Below are 19,017 nucleotides of genomic sequence, written 5' to 3'. Positions count from 1 at the left end.
CCACACACACACACACATACCCACCACCCGCACACATACCCGCACACACGTACCCACCACCCGCACACATACCCGCACACACGTACCCACCACCCACACACACACGCACACATACCCACCACCCGCACACATACCCACCACCCGCACACATACCCACCACCCGCACACATACCCACCACCCGCACACATACCCACCACCCGCACACATACCCACCACCCGCACACATACCCACCACCCGCACACATACCCACCACCCGCACACATACCCACCACCCGCACACATACCCACCACCCGCACACATACCCACCACCCGCACACACATACCCACCCACACACACACACACATATTCCCACCACACACACCCACCACCCACACACACACACACATACACACACACCACACACACCCACACACACACACACACATACCCACCCACACACACATATTCCCACCACACACACACATATTCCCACCACCCACATACACACACACACACGCGCACCCACCACCTGCACACATACCCACCACCCGCACACACACACCACCCGCACACATACCTGCCACCCGCACACACACCCGCACACGCATACCCACCACCCACACACACGCATACCCACCACCCACACACACGCATACCCACCACCCACACACACGCATACCCACCACCCACACACACGCATACCCACCACCCACACACATATATTCCCACCACCCACACACACACACACATACCCACCACCCGCACACATACCCACCCACCACCCACACACACGCATACCCACCACACACACACACATATATTCCCACCACCCACACACACACACACATACCCACCACCCGCACACATACCCGCACACACGTACCCACCACCCGCGCACACGTACCCACCACCCACACACACACACACATACCCACCCACCGCCCACCCACACACACACACACACCACACACACCCACACACATACCCACACATACCCACCACCCGCACACACATACCCACACACACATACCCACCACCCACACACACATGCCCACCCACACACCCACCATCCACACACACATACCCACCCACACACACACACACACATATTCCCACCACACACACACACACATACCCACCCACACATACCCACCACCCACACACACACATACCCACCCACCCACCGCCCACCCACACACACACACACCACACACACCCACACACATACCCACCACCCACCCACACACACATATTCCCACCACACACACACATATTCCCACCACCCACATACACACACACACACACGCGCACCCACCACCTGCACAAATACCCACCACCCGCACACACACTCCACCCGCACACACACGCCACCCGCACACACACCCGCACACGCATACCCACCACCCACACACACGCATACCCACCACCCACACACACGCATACCCACCACCCACACACACGCATACCCACCACCCACACACACGCATACCCACCACACACACACGCATACCCACCACCCACACACATATATTCCCACCACCCACACACACACACACACATACCCACCACCCGCACACATACCCGCACACATACCCGCACACACGTACCCACCACCCGCACACACGTACCCACCACCCGCACCCGCGCACACATACCCACCACCCGCACACACATACCCACCACCCGCACACACATACCCACACACACACACCCACCACACACACACACACATACCCACCCACCACCCGCACACACATACCCACACACACATACCCACCACCCGCACACACATACCCACACACACATACCCACCACCCACACACACACATGCCCACACACACACCCACCACCCACACACACATATCCACCACCCACACACCCACCACACACCCACCACACACACACACCCACCACACACACACCCACCACAAACATACCCACCCACCCACACACATACCCACCACCCACCCACACACACATATTCCCACCACCCACATACACACACACACACACACACACGCACCCACCACCCGCACACATACCCACCACCCGCACACACACACCACCCGCACACATACCTGCCACCCGCACACACACCCGCACACGAATACCCACCACCCGCACACACACCCGCACACACGCATACCTACCACCCACACACACACCCACCACCCACACACACACGCATACCCACCACCCACACACACGCATACCCACCACCCACACACACGCATACCCACCACACACACACACACGCATACCCACCACACACACACACACGCATACCCACCACACACACACACGCATACCCACCACACACACACACGCATACCCACCACACACACGCATATTCCCACCACCCACACACATACCCACGCACACCACCCACACACTCGCACACGTACCCACCACCCGCACACGCACACACACCCACCACCCACACACATACCCACGCACACCACCCACACACTCGCACACGTACCCAGCACACGCACACACACCCACCACCCGCACACATACCCACCACACTCACACCACCCACACCTACTCACTCGAGCTCACCGCACACACACGTACCCACGCACCCACTCACACCTGCTCACTCGCACGTACCTGCATCACACGTACCCACACTCTGATTCAGAGGGGTTGGGTTAAATGTGGAAGACACACTTCAGTTGTACAACTGACTGTATCCCTCTTTCCCTTCCCTCACACATTGTCTTCCTGTCATGTTGCCTTATTGTAATTCTCTTTCTCTTACTCTCAGTCATGTGCTTTCGAACCGTGGAACCTGGTTGAGTTTGGTTTTCTTTTCTTTTCTGTTTCTATTGCTCTCACACTCATGCGCAAACTCTGTCACCCTTTGTTGCCGTCTTCCTCTGTCATCTAGGGTTAGTCTTTCCTGCCTGGCCAGCTGCCCTGGCTCTGGGCTAGCTGCTGCTCTGGGTTAGGGCCGGCTGCCCTGGCTCTGGGTTAGGGCCGGCTGCCCTGGCTCTGGGTTAGGGCCGGCTGCTCTGGGTTAGGGCCGGCTGCCCTGGCTCTGGGTTAGGGCCGGCTGCCCTGACTCTGGGTTAGGGCCGGCTGCTCTGGGAATAACCTGTATGTTTATTTTCTCCTGTCTTTCCACTCCTAACTCACTCCGGCTTCCTGTAGCTCTAGCGCAGTCCCTGAAGTGCCGTCGTGTGTGTCTGCTCTGACGTTGTATTTTCTCTAAATCCTTTCTTTGCTGGACTTCCTGTCGGTCTTTAGTGCCTGTTTCTTCTCTTTCTGCGGAGATGACACTGTCTTCAGTACTTTGTCACTGTCTCTCTCCCTTCCTTTCTGGCAGGCATGTCTGTTTCTGTTGGGGTTTGTCTGCTTATCTCTCCTCCTCTCCCCCTTTTTCTACCTCTTTCTACCTCTCTATTCTCTCTCTCTACCTCTATTCTCTCTCTACCTCTCTATTCTCTCTCTCTACCTCTATTCTCTCTCTCTACCTCTATTCTCTCTCTCTACCTCTATTCTCTCTCTCTACCTCTATTCTCTCTCTCTACCTCTATTCTCTCTCTCTACCCCTATTCTCTCTCTCTACCCCTATTCTCTCTCTCTACCCCTCTATTCTCTCTCTCTACCCCTCTATTCTCTCTCTCTACCCCTCTATTCTCTCTCTCTACCCCTCTATTCTCTCTCTCTACCCCTCTATTCTCTCGCTCTATTCTCTCGCTCTATTCTCTCTCTCTCTCTCTCTACCCTTCGCTCTATTCTCTGTGTGTATTTGTCATGTGCTTTTCAGGTACAGCTGTTTTATAACTACGGTCTACTTATCCAAGTGACAGACAGACAGACACAGACCGAGGCAGAGGAAGGAATGTTACAATAGACACTCACTGACTGCACACCGTTTACATTCCACTGAGCCCACTTCAGAGAAGGTTTCCATTATACTGTGACTGTTAGATAAAATACACATAAGATCCCACTTCCTTTGATTTCTATCACACATATCCTGATCCCAGGTCTTGCTAATGACCTTAGGAGTTGGCAAGATCACACAAACAACATATCTGGGACCAGGGCAAAAAATATATATAAACTCCCTCTTGTCTGTATAATCTGGTTCATTATGATCTGAAAGACAACTGATCCTAGAGACTTTATGATTGCGGGCCCAGTCTGAGTCACACACAGAGAGGAATTCTTACTGAAGTCATCTCCCTAAGTGAGCAGCTTCCTGTCCTGTCTTGATCTTAGTGTCTGACATAGCAGTTTTTGGGCCCCACAGAGAAAAGCCCCCAGACGTTGAACGTGGCCGAACAGAGGCTCCTGGACGCCAGTCAGCTGTTCAAGAGGAAACAAGGCAAAGGCACCGTGGACGTGTGGTGGCTCTTTGACGACGGCGGTGAGTTAAGTCTGGTCCTCCAGAACACAAGGGGGTGCTATATGATTACTTACTGCCTAGTGTTTCTGTTACAGAGCAGCTTTGATACCCCAGTTTTAAGTTGACAAACACTCCCTGTCCTCCGTTTTAAAAGATAATGATTTGTATAGAAGTATGGTGGAGACAGTCTAACCAAGTGTTTCTCAATCCTGGTTCATTTTGACCTAGCACTACACAGCTGATTCAAATGATCAACTCATCATGTTTGATGATTTGAATCAGGTGTGTTAATGCTAAGGCAATAACTAAAATGTGCCCCCCTTTGGGTCCTCGGGACCTGGATTGAGAAACACTGCTCTAGCCCATGCTCACACTAACCCAATGGATGTGTTGGGAAGAATGCGCACTTCAGGAGAAAGAGTAGATCATTGGGACGCAGGGAAACACTATAGATGGGTTAGCTGACAACGTCACAAACAATGTGCATGTTGTGTTATGATTCTGGATGGCCAGATAGCAACAATGACAAGAAGCTGCCATGTAGGGAATCATAGGTGGCTCGTTTCATCTTGTTCTTTAAACCAGGTCTTGTTTTGACTGATTTCATGTCAATGCTATTATGGCAAAACATTGCGACTAACCAACAACAGTAACAATCTATTTTAGAGACAACAAATGCTCTCTGTACAAATGTATATGTTTTCAAATAAACATTGGAGACTAAATATAGTTTACATGTTGTCAACAATCTGTGGCTGAGAAATGGGGACAGAAATTGGCATTGCAGCTTTGAGAACACTAGAAACCTAGACCTTAGACTCTAGAGATATCCCAACTCTGCACATCAGCAAGAACAAACCACAGCATGGCCCCACAAAGAGATGGTGAGTGACTCTTTCTCGTGACTCTGCCAGGCCTTACCCTGCTCATCCCCTATCTGCTCACCAACAAGAAGAAGTGGAATGACTGCAAGATCCGCGTCTTCATCGGAGGCAAGATCAACAGGATTGACCACGACCGCAGAGCGTGAGTTGAAAGTCCTAGTTGCTGTAGATCTATTCTACCTATGCCAATGTGTTGAAAGTACTTGAAATAACTGAATGCTGCATTTATCTTCATGGCTAGATTGCTGACATAGGCTAATGCGGAAATACAATGACAAGAAAACACAAAGAACCTTTTAAATTCTGAGGAAAACCAGTTAAATAAAGTTTTTTTAAAAATAATGTTTAACACACAATGTTACATACATAATGGGAGAAATTTAATTATTCATTTTTCTTTTATGGCCTAGATTTAAGTCTGCTGAAACTAAAACTGCTGAATTATATCAGTGTGTTAATGGTGCCAGGGATCGCCTTCCAAAAACACTGCCTGGCATGGGCACAGCCCTATGGGATTAAACACACGTTGTTGCGTCATTACATTCAATCTGCATGTGTTTTTATATAAACTCTTTATTGTCATCTGTGGCATTCGCTTCACATAAGCAGGTTAGGGTCTCTGTCTCTTTCTCCTTGTCTCTCTGTCTGTGTTCTGCGTATTACAAACCCACATGGCAGTAGTATTATTGTCCAAAATGTCCTGTCCCTCACTGTTATTGTCCCCACACAGCTGCCTCCCTTTTGTTGGCAACCCAAGCCTTTTATCTTAGCATGTGCATTTGCCACAACTCATTTATTTAGTGTGTTTATTACTTGAAGACCAGGCATTTGATAAAACCAGGACCAGGCATTTGATAAAACCAGGACCAGGCATTTGATAAAACCAGGACCAGACATTTGATAAAACCAGGACCAGGCATTTGATAAAACCAGGACCAGGCATTTGATAAAACCAGGACCAGGCATTTGATAAAACCAGGACCAGGCATTTGATAAAACCAGGACCAGGCATTTGATAAAACCAGGACCAGGCATTTGATAAAACCAGGACCAGGCATTTCCTCGCTGATTTGAACATAGTTTCACTACTGGCTAGCCATCTTTCTTGAACATCATTTGTTCAATACTTGGACCTCTTTATTGCAATAATATCCCATCCAAACTCTCCATGTCATTGAGGATTCCAGTATCCTTTGATATGAAAGTCCTTTGACAAAAAAAGAAAAGTTGCAGTTCACACGCAGACATTCCATGTTTGTAGTCGCCGTGTGCAAACGATGAAGATGTTTTGAGGAGACGTTATCCCTATCTTTTGAAGAAAAAAGCCTAGGGAAATGACTGTCATAAAGAGAGAGCCTCTCAACAGCCACAGCGGCTTTTCCCCCTACAAAATATAAACTACAGCTTGCACCTGTTTGCTGTGATTCTTCCAAATGGCTTCTTCGTGCCCTCAGTGGCTTGTGTTTGCAGTCTCTCTAAAGCTTCTGGATGTAAGTGGCTTTTCACTGTTTGATCAGGCATTTGTTCCTCCTCAGGATGGCCACACTTCTCAGCAAGTTCAGGATAGACTTCTCCGACATCAATGTACTGGGAGACATCAACACCAAGCCCAAAAAAGAGAAGTATGTTGTTTTTCTCTTATGATTGAATCTCCCTTTTGACAGATCTCAGATTGTCGGGTGGGTGGGGGTTGGCGACCGCTTCTTTTTTAAAATATCTATTTTAATTTGACACATTAGTTCTTATTTGAAATGTCATTGCAAAATGTATGTAAAAAGAAGGTGACGTAACTAAGCAGAATGTCTTCTTTGAGCTGGGAGTCAACAAGTCTACAAGCACTTAAATACAGGACACCTTTTATTGACATTCACAAATATGAATAATAGGATAATTCCCTTTTGGACACTCAAGTGGCGTATTGCAAATGTAAACTGCAAGCTGCAATGTTTTCCACAAGTTGAAAACAGATTATTGTGCATAGTAATATACAGTAGCGGTAATTTGAATTGAACAAGTTGAAAACAGATTATTGTGCATAGTAATATACAGTAGCGGTAATTTGAATTGAAACATATTTTGAATGAAACGTATTACTGCGCTGTGTGTACAGTACCAGTCAAAAGGTTTGAACACACCTACTCATTCAAGGGTTTTTCTTTATTTTTTCTATTTTCTACATTGTAGAATAATAGTGAAGACGTCAAAACTATGAAATAACACACATGGTATCATGTAGTAACCAAAAAAATGTTAAACAAATCAAAATATATTTTATATTCTTCAAAGTAGCCACCCTTTGCCTTGATGACAACTTTGGAATGCATTTCAGTTAACAGGTGTGCCTTGTTAAAAGTTCATTTGTGGAATTTCTTTCCTTCTTAATGCGTTTGAGCCTAAGGTAAGGGTGGTATACAGAAGAAAGCCCTATTTGGTAAAAGACCAAATCCATATTATGGCAAGAACAGCTCAAATAGGCAAAGAGAAAAAACAGTCCATCATTACTTTAAGACATGAAGGTCAGTCAATCCAGAACATGTGCAGTCACAAAAACCATCAAGCACTATGATGAAACTGGCTCTCATGAGGACTGCCACAGGAAAAGATTGAGTTACCTCTGCTGCAGAGGATGAGTTCATTAAAGTTACCAGCCTCAGAAATGACAGCCCAAAGAAATGTTTCACAGAGTTCAAGTAACAGACACATCTCAACATCTGTTCAGAGGAGAGTGTGTGAATCAGGCCTTCATGGTTGAGTTGCTGGCAAAAAAAACACCAATAAGAAGACTTGCTTGGATCGGTGGAAATCTATCCTTTTGGTCTGATGAGTCCAAATTTGAGATTTTGGGTTCCAACCGCTGTGTCTTTGTGAGACGCAGAGTAACTGAACGTATGATATTCGCATGTGTAGTTCCAACTATGAAGCATGGAGGAGGAGGTCTGATGGTGTGGGGGTGCTTTTGCTGTGATTTATTCAGAATTCAAGGTACACTTAACCAGCATGTCTACCACAGCATTCTGCAGTGATACGCCATCCCATCTGGACTATCATGTATTTTTCAACAGGACAATGGCCCAACGCACCTCCAGGCTGTGTAAGGGCTATTTGACCAAGAATGAAAATGATAGCCTCCACAATCACCTGACCTCAACCCAATTGAGATGGTTTGGGATGATTTGGACTGCAGAATGAAGTAAAAGCAGCCAACAAGTGCTCAGCATATGTGGGAACTCCTCCAAGACTGTTAGAAAAGCATTCCAGGTGAAGCTGGTTGAGAGAATGACAGTGCGCAAAGCTTTCATCAAGGCAAGGGGCGGCTACTTTAAAGAATCTCAAATATAAAATTGATTTAACACTTTTTTGATTCCATGTATTATTTCATAGTTTTGATGTCTTCAATATTATTCTACAATGGAGAAACTAGTACAAATAAAGAGACATTCTTGAATGAGTAGGTGTGTCCAAACTGTTGACTGTGTGTGTTGTGGTTTAACCTTTGATCCCCTGTGGTATTTAAGTGTGACTGCCTTTGAGGAGATGATTGAGCCGTACCGGCTGAAGGAGGACGACATGGAGCAGGATACAGCAGAGGCACTGAAGGCCAGCGAGCCCTGGAGGATCACAGACAACGAGCTGGAGCTCTACAGGGCCAAGGTGAGTCTAACCACTAGCCATCACCATATCACTTATTCCTATCCAGCCCTTTCAGATCTGTGAACATGGAGTGGTAGGTGCTAACTATAGGATGCTAGGAGACTAAATGGAACCAAGCCGATGATGAGTTTTGTATTGTGCCTAATGTATTTTACGAGCTATATGGGAAGGAATGTGCTCTGGTATCTGCCTGTCTTACAGCCAAGTGTGGCTGCAGTCTTAGATGGTAATCTCGTAACCCAATGCCTGTGTATGCAACTTAACCTGTATTTTTGTTTTGATTGTTCTCAGACTAATCGTCAGATCAGACTGAACGAATTGCTGAAGGAGCACTCGAGCACAGCCAACCTCATTGTCATGTAAGCGCATTTATTAATGTGTGTTGCAACTTGCCTGTGTGCGGGCATTATGGCTTTGACCTCTGGCAACCACCGGCAGTGTGAAGATGTGGAGGAGGCCTCGTGTCTGTCAATAATGGGCGCTAAGTGGATCAGCTGGCTGTCCTGTAAACTGAGACGCCAGCAGCCCTCCCATAATCATTCTCCTTCTGTCACCCACCCCCAGGTCTCACCTTCTCTCAGCTGGCCTCTCCTTACCTCCATTTTTCCCACTTCTCTGCCACTTAACTTTCACCTTTGCTCTCTGTTGCTCACACACCTTTCTTTCTCAATCCACTCTTCATCCTCTTCTCTCTCTGCTATATTTACCCTCCATTTTCCTCTCATCCTCATTTCATTCTCCCACTGCTTCCTTACTAATCCTTCCCTCTCCTATGGACACGGACCATAGTCCACACAGATACACAGACCATAGTCCACACAGACCATAGTCCACACAGATACACAGACCATAGTCCACACATACACAGACCATAGTCCACACAGACCATAGTCCACACAGACCATAGTCCACACAGATACACAGACCATAGTCCACACACACACAGATACAGACCATAGTCCACACACACGCAGATACAGACCATAGTCCACACACACGCAGATACACAGACTATAGTCCACACAGATACACAGACCATAGTCCACACAGATACACAGACCATAGTCCACACAGACCATAGTCCACACAGACCATAGTCCACACAGACCATAGTCCACACAGACCATAGTCCACACAGATACACAGACCATAGTCCACACAGATACAGACCATAGTCCACACAGATACACAGACCATAGTCCATACAGATACACAGACCATAGTCCATACAGATACACAGACCATAGTCCATACAGATACACAGACCATAGTCCATACAGATACACAGACCATAGTCCACACATGCAGATACACAGACCATAGTCCACACACACACAGATACACAGACCATAGTCCACACAGATACACAGACCATAGTCCACACAGACCAGTCCACACAGACACGCAGATACACAGACCATAGTCCACACAGACACGCAGATACACAGACCATAGTCCACACAGACACGCAGATACACAGACCATAGTCCACACACACACGCAGATACACAGACCATAGTCCACGCAGATACACAGACCATAGTCCACACACACGCAGATACACAGACCATAGTCCACACACACGCAGATACACAGACCATAGTCCACACACACGCAGATACACAGACCATAGTCCACACACGCAGATACACAGACCATAGTCCACGCAGATACACAGACCATAGTCCACACAGATACACAGACCATAGTCCACACAGACCATAGTCCACACAGATACACAGACCATTGTCCACACACACGCAGATACACAGACCATAGTCCACGCAGATACACAGACCATAGTCCACGCAGATACACAGACCATAGTCCACGCAGATACACAGACCATAGTCCACGCAGATACACAGACCATAGTCCACGCAGATACACAGACCATAGTCCACACAGATACACAGACCATAGTCCACACAGACCATAGTCCACGCAGATACACAGACCATAGTCCACGCAGATACACAGACCATAGTCCACGCAGATACACAGACCATAGTCCACACAGATACACAGACCATAGTCCACACAGACCATAGTCCACACAGATACACAGACCATAGTCCACACACATGCAGATACACAGACCATAGTCCACGCAGATACACAGACCATAGTCCACGCAGATACACAGACCATAGTCCACGCAGATACACAGACCATAGTCCACGCAGATGCACAGACCATAGTCCACGCAGATGCACAGACCATAGTCCACAGTCCACGCAGATACACAGACCATAGTCCACGCAGATACACAGACCATAGTCCACGCAGATACACAGACCATAGTCCACGCAGATACACAGACCATAGTCCACGCAGATACACAGACCATAGTCCACGCAGATACACAGACCATAGTCCACGCAGATACACAGACCATAGTCCACGCAGATACACAGACCATAGTCCACGCAGATACACAGACCATAGTCCACGCAGATACACAGACCATAGTCCACGCAGATACAGACCATAGTCCACGCAAGATACAGACCATAGTCCACGCAGATACAGACCATAGTCCACGCAGATACAGACCATAGTCCACGCAGATACACAGACCATAGTCCACACACGCAGATACACAGACCATAGTCCACACACACACGCAGATACACAGACCATAGTCCACACAGATACACAGACCATAGTCCACACAGATACACAGACCATAGTCCACACAGATACACAGACCATAGTCCACACAGATACACAGACCATAGTCCACACACAGATACACAGACCATAGTCCACACAGATACACAGACCATAGTCCACACACACACACGCAGATACACAGACCATAGTCCACACAGATACACAGACCATAGTCCACACACACACGCAGATACACAGACCATAGTCCACGCACGCAGATACACAGACCATAGTCCACGCACGCAGATACACAGACCATAGTCCACGCACGCAGATACACAGACCATAGTCCACGCACGCAGATACACAGACCATAGTCCACGCACGCAGATACACAGACCATAGTCCACGCAAGCAGATACACAGACCATAGTCCACGCACGCAGATACACAGACCATAGTCCACGCACGCAGATACACAGACCATAGTCCACGCACGCAGATACACAGACCATAGTCCACACAGATACACAGACCATAGTCCACGCAGATACACAGACCATAGTCCACACAGATACACAGACCATAGTCCACACACACACACGCAGATACACAGACCATAGTCCACACAGATACACAGACCATAGTCCACACACACACGCAGATACACAGACCATAGTCCACGCACGCAGATACACAGACCATAGTCCACGCACGCAGATACACAGACCATAGTCCACGCACGCAGATACACAGACCATAGTCCACGCACGCAGATACACAGACCATAGTCCACGCAAGCAGATACACAGACCATAGTCCACGCACGCAGATACACAGACCATAGTCCACGCACGCAGATACACAGACCATAGTCCACGCACGCAGATACACAGACCATAGTCCACGCACGCAGATACACAGACCATAGTCCACGCACGCAGATACACAGACCATAGTCCACGCACGCAGATACACAGACCATAGTCCACGCACGCAGATACACAGACCATAGTCCACGCATGCAGATACACAGACCATAGTCCACGCACGCAGATACACAGACCATAGTCCACGCACGCAGATACACAGACCATAGTCCACGCACGCAGATACACAGATCATAGTCCACGCACGCAGATACACAGACCATAGTCCACGCACGCAGACACACAGACCATAGTCCACACAGATACACAGACCATAGTCCACGCAGATACACAGACCATAGTCCACGCAGATACACAGACCATAGTCCACACACAGATACACAGACCATAGTCCACACAGATACACAGACCATAGTCCACACACACACACGCAGATACACAGACCATAGTCCACACACACACGCAGATACACAGACCATAGTCCACACACACACGCAGATACACAGACCATAGTCCACACACACACGCAGATACACAGACCATAGTCCACACACACACGCAGATACACAGACCATAGTCCACACACACACGCAGATACACAGACCATAGTCCACACACACACGCAGATACACAGACCATAGTCCACACACACACGCAGATACACAGACCATAGTCCACACACACACGCAGATACACAGACCATAGTCCACACACACACGCAGATACACAGACCATAGTCCACACACACACGCAGATACACAGACCATAGTCCACACACACACGCAGATACACAGACCATAGTCCACACACACATGCAGATACACAGACCATAGTCCACACACACACGCAGATACACAGACCATAGTCCACACACACACGCAGATACACAGACCATAGTCCACACACACACGCAGATACACAGACCATAGTCCACACACACACGCAGATACACAGACCATAGTCCACGCACGCAGATACACAGACCATAGTCCACGCACGCAGATACACAGACCATAGTCCACGCACGCAGATACACAGACCATAGTCCACGCACGCAGATACACAGACCATAGTCCACGCACGCAGATACACAGACCATAGTCCACGCACGCAGATACAGACCATAGTCCACGCACGCAGATACACAGACCATAGTCCACGCACACACAGACCGCAGATACACAGCCCATAGTCCACACACAGAGATACACAGACCATAGTCCACACAGACCATAGTCCACACAGACCATAGTCCACACACACACATACCATAGTCCACACAGACCATAGTCCACACACACACACACAGACCATAGTCCACACACACACACACACAACAACACACACACACACACAGACCATAGTCCACACACACACACACACACAGACCAGTCCACACACACAGACCATAGTCCACACACACACACACACACACAGACCATAGTCCACACACACACACACACACAGACCATAGTCCACACACACAGACCATAGTCCACACACACACACACAGACCATAGTCCACACACACACACACACACACACACACACACACACACACAGACCATAGTCCACACACACACACACACACACACACACACACACAGACCATAGTCCACACACACACACAGACCAGTCCACACACACAGACCATAGTCCACACACACACACACACAGACCATAGTCCACACACACAGAGATACACAGACCATAGTCCACACACACACATACCATAGTCCACACAGACTATAGTCCACACACACACACACAGACCATAGTCCACACACACACATACCATAGTCCACACAGACTATAGTCCACACACACACACACACAGACCATAGTCCACACACACACACACACACACACACACACACACACCACACACACACAGACCATAGTACACACACACACACACACACACAGACCATAGTACACACACACACACACAGACCATAGTCCACACACACACACACACACACACACACAGACAGACGACAGTCCGCACGCGCGCACAGACGACAGCCCACACACTCTTTCAGTAGGGCTGTGGGTTAATTGCCTTTGCATTCTCTCTCCACAACTGGCTAGGCTTTGCTTCAGTCCCTGCTATCCTATTCACAACACCACTGATACTGTACTGATACCACTATAATGAAGGAGCCCATTGTCCTCAGTGTCAGTGGAACTCCATTTTGTGTCTCATTAATGGATGTTTGGAATAGGATGTGTCAATGCTGTCTGTTGGTCATAATGTACTTTATTGAAGTAGGCGTGTGGGATTGAGTTTGTGCTGATACACGGATGGGGTACGAGGTTGAGAGGGTCTGAAATGGATAGTGCGATCTGAAGGGAAACCCAGACTAATGCAATAAAATCCAAGTGGGATTGGATGGTGCAGCTGGTCACATGATTGCCAGTCAGCCTATGTGAAGATGTCTCTATGTACCTGCCCAGGAAGTGGGACCGTATCGGTGAGATAACAGTAGTGTGATGGTCCATCAGTCCTAGGGTGAATTTGAACTATGCTTTCGTGGACATACACCCAATCCCAAATCCCCCCCCGGGTATTTTTCTCAATAGGTTATACTTTTTATTTTGCCTTTTGCCAAGGACACTGTATGACTTCTTAATATCTCTCTTCCAGGAGCATGCCCCTGGCCAGAAAGGGAGCCGTATCCAGTGCTCTCTACATGTCCTGGTTGGAGACTCTGTCCAAGGACCTGCCTCCCCTCCTCCTGGTACGAGGCAACCACCAGAGCGTCCTCACCTTCTACTCTTAAAAATCACACACAGGCCGCCTCTGGGACCGCCCACACCTCCTATCCCAGTGCCCTAAGAGACACACACACACGCTCCAATGAAGGTAGAAACCGTAGCCATTGATAATAATGATGATAATAAAGGATATGGTGTTGCTCTGGAGGTCCAGCCTCCGGGGGGGGGGGGGGGGGGGGTCCGCACTACTCTTTTCAAATTGTACACAGCACACGAAAGAAGTGAACAATTTTAATTTACTCAAAGTTGATTTCCTCTGGCTTGAAAGCATCTGTTTATGTGATTCACACAACGTTATTATCATTATTGTTATTATTCAGATTCTTCTCGATGTCACGTTTTTAAGTTAGATCATTTTTGCTTTTTTCAAAGCAGCAATAATCACCCTCTAATTTTTCCTTTTCTTGTGTTGGAGAGAACCATACCGAATGCTTTGCTACTCCTTTTATAGCCTTATGGATGTGCCTTCCAGGTGGAATTACATTATGAATGGCTCTACCCAGATTGAAGAATATAGATGGAGAAGTTATTTTGTTATTGAGTTTTAAATGTTATTTTTAATTTTTTGAGGAATGTTTTTATGCGAGTGGATTGTAGGAGGTTAGCAAAGAGTCTCCACTTGATGGAACAAAAAGCTTTCTAGTGTTTATTTCTCCTCCCTAAACGGTTTCCTATTGTTTTCTGACCTCTGATTTAATTTTACTCCATATTTGTATTTGTCGTCCTTTAAGCTGTGGAAATTAAACAGTGTTCTTAGTGCAGTACCCTCTACCTACTTTATAGTAGACGCAATCAACTTCAACTCTGAAAGTTGATTTGGTTGGTGCCCAAGAATGGTCTCTTAACAGAAAGATATCTGCAGGTCTACACTTGGAAGGTCCCAGGGGTCTTACTACCATGCTGTCAGAAATGACTAGAAGTGGGTTTAGCTTCGGATTAGCCTCATCATGCCAGTTGTCTCTCAAAAGCTGCTAACGCGAACAAGTGTTTCAACCAAAAGCAGCAAAACCCTCGGCTGAGTTCTTAGTCCACGTCCCCGTTGGATTTGAGTAGGTTCCCCTCATTGACGTCTGTCCTCATAGTGGAATCTATGGGCTGAATCCTAATTTGAGACGCTCCAATTTTACTCAAACTTTTTTTCTGAATTTGTGTATTGATGTCTAAAGGAGACTTCAAAGTCTTGAGTTGGTAATTCATATCTCAAGTTAGGACTCTGCCCCTCAGGTCCCCCACATTGGAGTGACTACAAAGGAACCGGTTTAGCCCTTACAACCAAATTAAGACTTTGCTGAGTGTCTTTGTTCAGAGTTTGAGTTAGTTCCGTGTTCAAAAGAGGGGAAATTGTAGGTAAAAGCTATGGATTAGCATGTTTCAAGAGGGAACTGATACATGCCTCTATGCAGATGCGCTGTAATCATTACTTGTTATAAAAGCCCATGCCTGGTTTATTTGAAAGGTTCCACTGTCCCTCAGTTCATTTTTGGACTATTTAGGCTGGTCCTTAAACCTATTGTCGGCCCACTTTGCCATTGTTCCGGGAGAGTAAAAATTGTAGTCATAAGGCCAACCACGTCATTGCCCCGCTCTTACCTAGTTCTCATCATTTTATGCAATTAAAGTTTTTTTTGGGGGGGGGCAGGAGGCTTGGGTCAGTTGAATGTAAATCTGATTAACACTAATGTGGGAGTTGATGAAGGGATGGTCTCTTTCTGTTGCTTTTATTTTCAACTACTGCCATGTTGAGTTTTTGCTACAAGCTACAGGTTTTTTAGATTTCAGTCCCACATGGAAATCCACATGCAGTGTGCTTTGCAGTTCAGGTTCATTGTACTATTTTCACCCACACGACTGCATCTCCCCATGCTGTGTTCTTTATCTAGACCATGACTACGCCATGTGATTATGAATGAATATATATATATATATATATATCTCTCTCTCGTGTGTGTGTGTGTGTATGTATATATATATATATATATATATATATATATATATATATATATATATATATATATATATATATATATATATATATATATATATATATACACACACACTAGTGTATAAAAATATCTCTCAAATGTGCAAAGCATGTCATTATCTTCTTTTTTCTTTTCTTCTTATTTCTAATGGGTGGGGGATTGTTCATCTTTTTAGAAGCCAGATGGTACAATCTTACTAACCAAGATCTGTTCTGTGTACTGGTGTGTAAAGCATTCAACCCTCAGTTATTGTTACAAAGCGACAATGTTACAAACAAAAACACGGGTTACTCTACATTTTATATTTAAATATATGAATAAGAAAAGATGTATCAATCCAACCGGGCGGGGCTCTTTGTCGTTGATGTCACGTAAAAATACAAAAAAAACGTATCGATATGTCACAACCAAATAAGGTGGGTTCTTTCTTTTTCTTTTTATTGATGTGTGAGGAGTGTAATACTGTAACATCCTCTCAATGTCATTATTTAGCAGAAACTTGACACTACTGTGCTCTATCCAAGAGACCAAAACATGTCACCTGCAACTGGTATCCACGCCATGTTGAGACTTCTTCATCCTCTTTGTATTTGTAGCCAAAGCCCCCCCTCTTCTTCCTCACCCCCTCCATCTGTCTTGAGTTGTTGTGAGCCATGACAATGGATGAAGAAAAACATTGGTCAAAAATTCTCATGACTCAGAACCCTTAGTTCACACTGTAACTCGAAGAAAAACTAACATGTAAATAAAAGTAGTCTAACTAGGTAAATTAAGGGAGTAGAATATTAATGGCAAGTTAATATGGAGAAAGATATATATTTATTTTAGTTTAGAATTCTCCAAGTTTTTTTTTTCCTTTCTGTTTTTAAATTAATTTGCATGTTAATTTTTGCGTTTTGATCAACAACAAAAAATCAGTTTCTCTTTTTCAGTCTGGACATTTCTATCTTTTTATATGCCTTTGAACGAAAAGTTGTGTTGACAAAGCAGTTTAAAGATGTTTTCTCCTGCTCTTCCATCTGGGTAGATGTGATCTACCTAGTTGGTTGAAACAGTAATGTTTGATATACTGTACTGTTAACTGTCACAGATGTTTTTTTTCTAACATTTTAACATTTAAGGTTACCAATACTTTGTACATCTATTGCAATAAATAAATTAAATGAATCAATCGTTATTAAAGTACCTGGGTGTTTTTTTCTTCACATCTCGTGGAATTTTAAGTTTGTTCAGGTTATTTCTCCACCTATAACTAGCATCAAATTGATTTGCTATTTGGTCTGACTGAGATTCAATCCATTATTGATTGGTTTTAAACAAGGTAGCACTTGCAGAAGTGCTTGATATATGAAGCAGCATATCTCCTGGAAGAGAGGGAGTTGACCTGGGATTTAGAAACTAGAAGTCCCAGGGTGAGACCTGTTCAGTTTGAAAACCTGTCTGATAAAGAACCCAGTACACGCAGCCGGACTGAACATTTCTGTACCAAGTGTCTAACTCCCTCCTTTCAGGAGATGGTGCTGTGCAAGTCAAATGCAATCGCTATTTGGAAATCCACTATCTAGAACTGATTGAATGCCGTCCTCAGTTAATTTGTCATTGAACAGCAGAAGTGGATTTTCATCAGCTGTACATCTCTACCACCATCTAGTGCTCAGTTAACAAGACACACGTTGAAGCCATCTTGTTGAATACTGTACATTTACAATCCCAACACATTGTGGATTATTTAAGCAATAAGGCCCGAGGAGGTGTGGTATATGGCCAATATACCACGGCTGCAACGCAGAGTGCCTGGATACAGCCCACATTCCAAACTATTACTAGGTACAATACACACACCATTCAAGCAATCAATTACACACACGTTCTT

At 46.2% G+C, this 19,017-nt stretch overlaps 1 protein-coding gene across 2 annotated transcripts in view; it reads left to right on the top strand.

The window, feature by feature from the left end:
• The window catches only part of slc12a2 (solute carrier family 12 member 2), a 79,855-nt gene extending 61,534 nt beyond the window's left edge, over positions 1-18,321 (top strand). For both annotated transcript variants that reach the window (XM_031802487.1, XM_031802486.1), the window contains 6 exons: positions 4,248-4,364; positions 5,258-5,369; positions 6,763-6,849; positions 8,743-8,878; positions 9,170-9,237; positions 15,032-18,321. In XM_031802487.1, the coding sequence (XP_031658347.1) occupies positions 4,248-4,364; positions 5,258-5,369; positions 6,763-6,849; positions 8,743-8,878; positions 9,170-9,237; positions 15,032-15,167 (656 nt within the window). In that variant the 3' untranslated portion in view covers positions 15,168-18,321. The remainder of the gene's footprint in view (positions 1-4,247; positions 4,365-5,257; positions 5,370-6,762; positions 6,850-8,742; positions 8,879-9,169; positions 9,238-15,031) is intronic.
• The last annotated feature ends 696 nt before the right edge of the window (positions 18,322-19,017 follow it).

Source organism: Oncorhynchus kisutch, linkage group LG23 (genome assembly GCF_002021735.2).
Source record: "Oncorhynchus kisutch isolate 150728-3 linkage group LG23, Okis_V2, whole genome shotgun sequence".
Taxonomy (NCBI): Eukaryota; Metazoa; Chordata; class Actinopteri; order Salmoniformes; family Salmonidae; genus Oncorhynchus; species Oncorhynchus kisutch.
The sequence above is the reverse complement of the archived record's forward strand: the minus strand, read 5'-3'. Positions and strand labels throughout refer to the sequence as shown.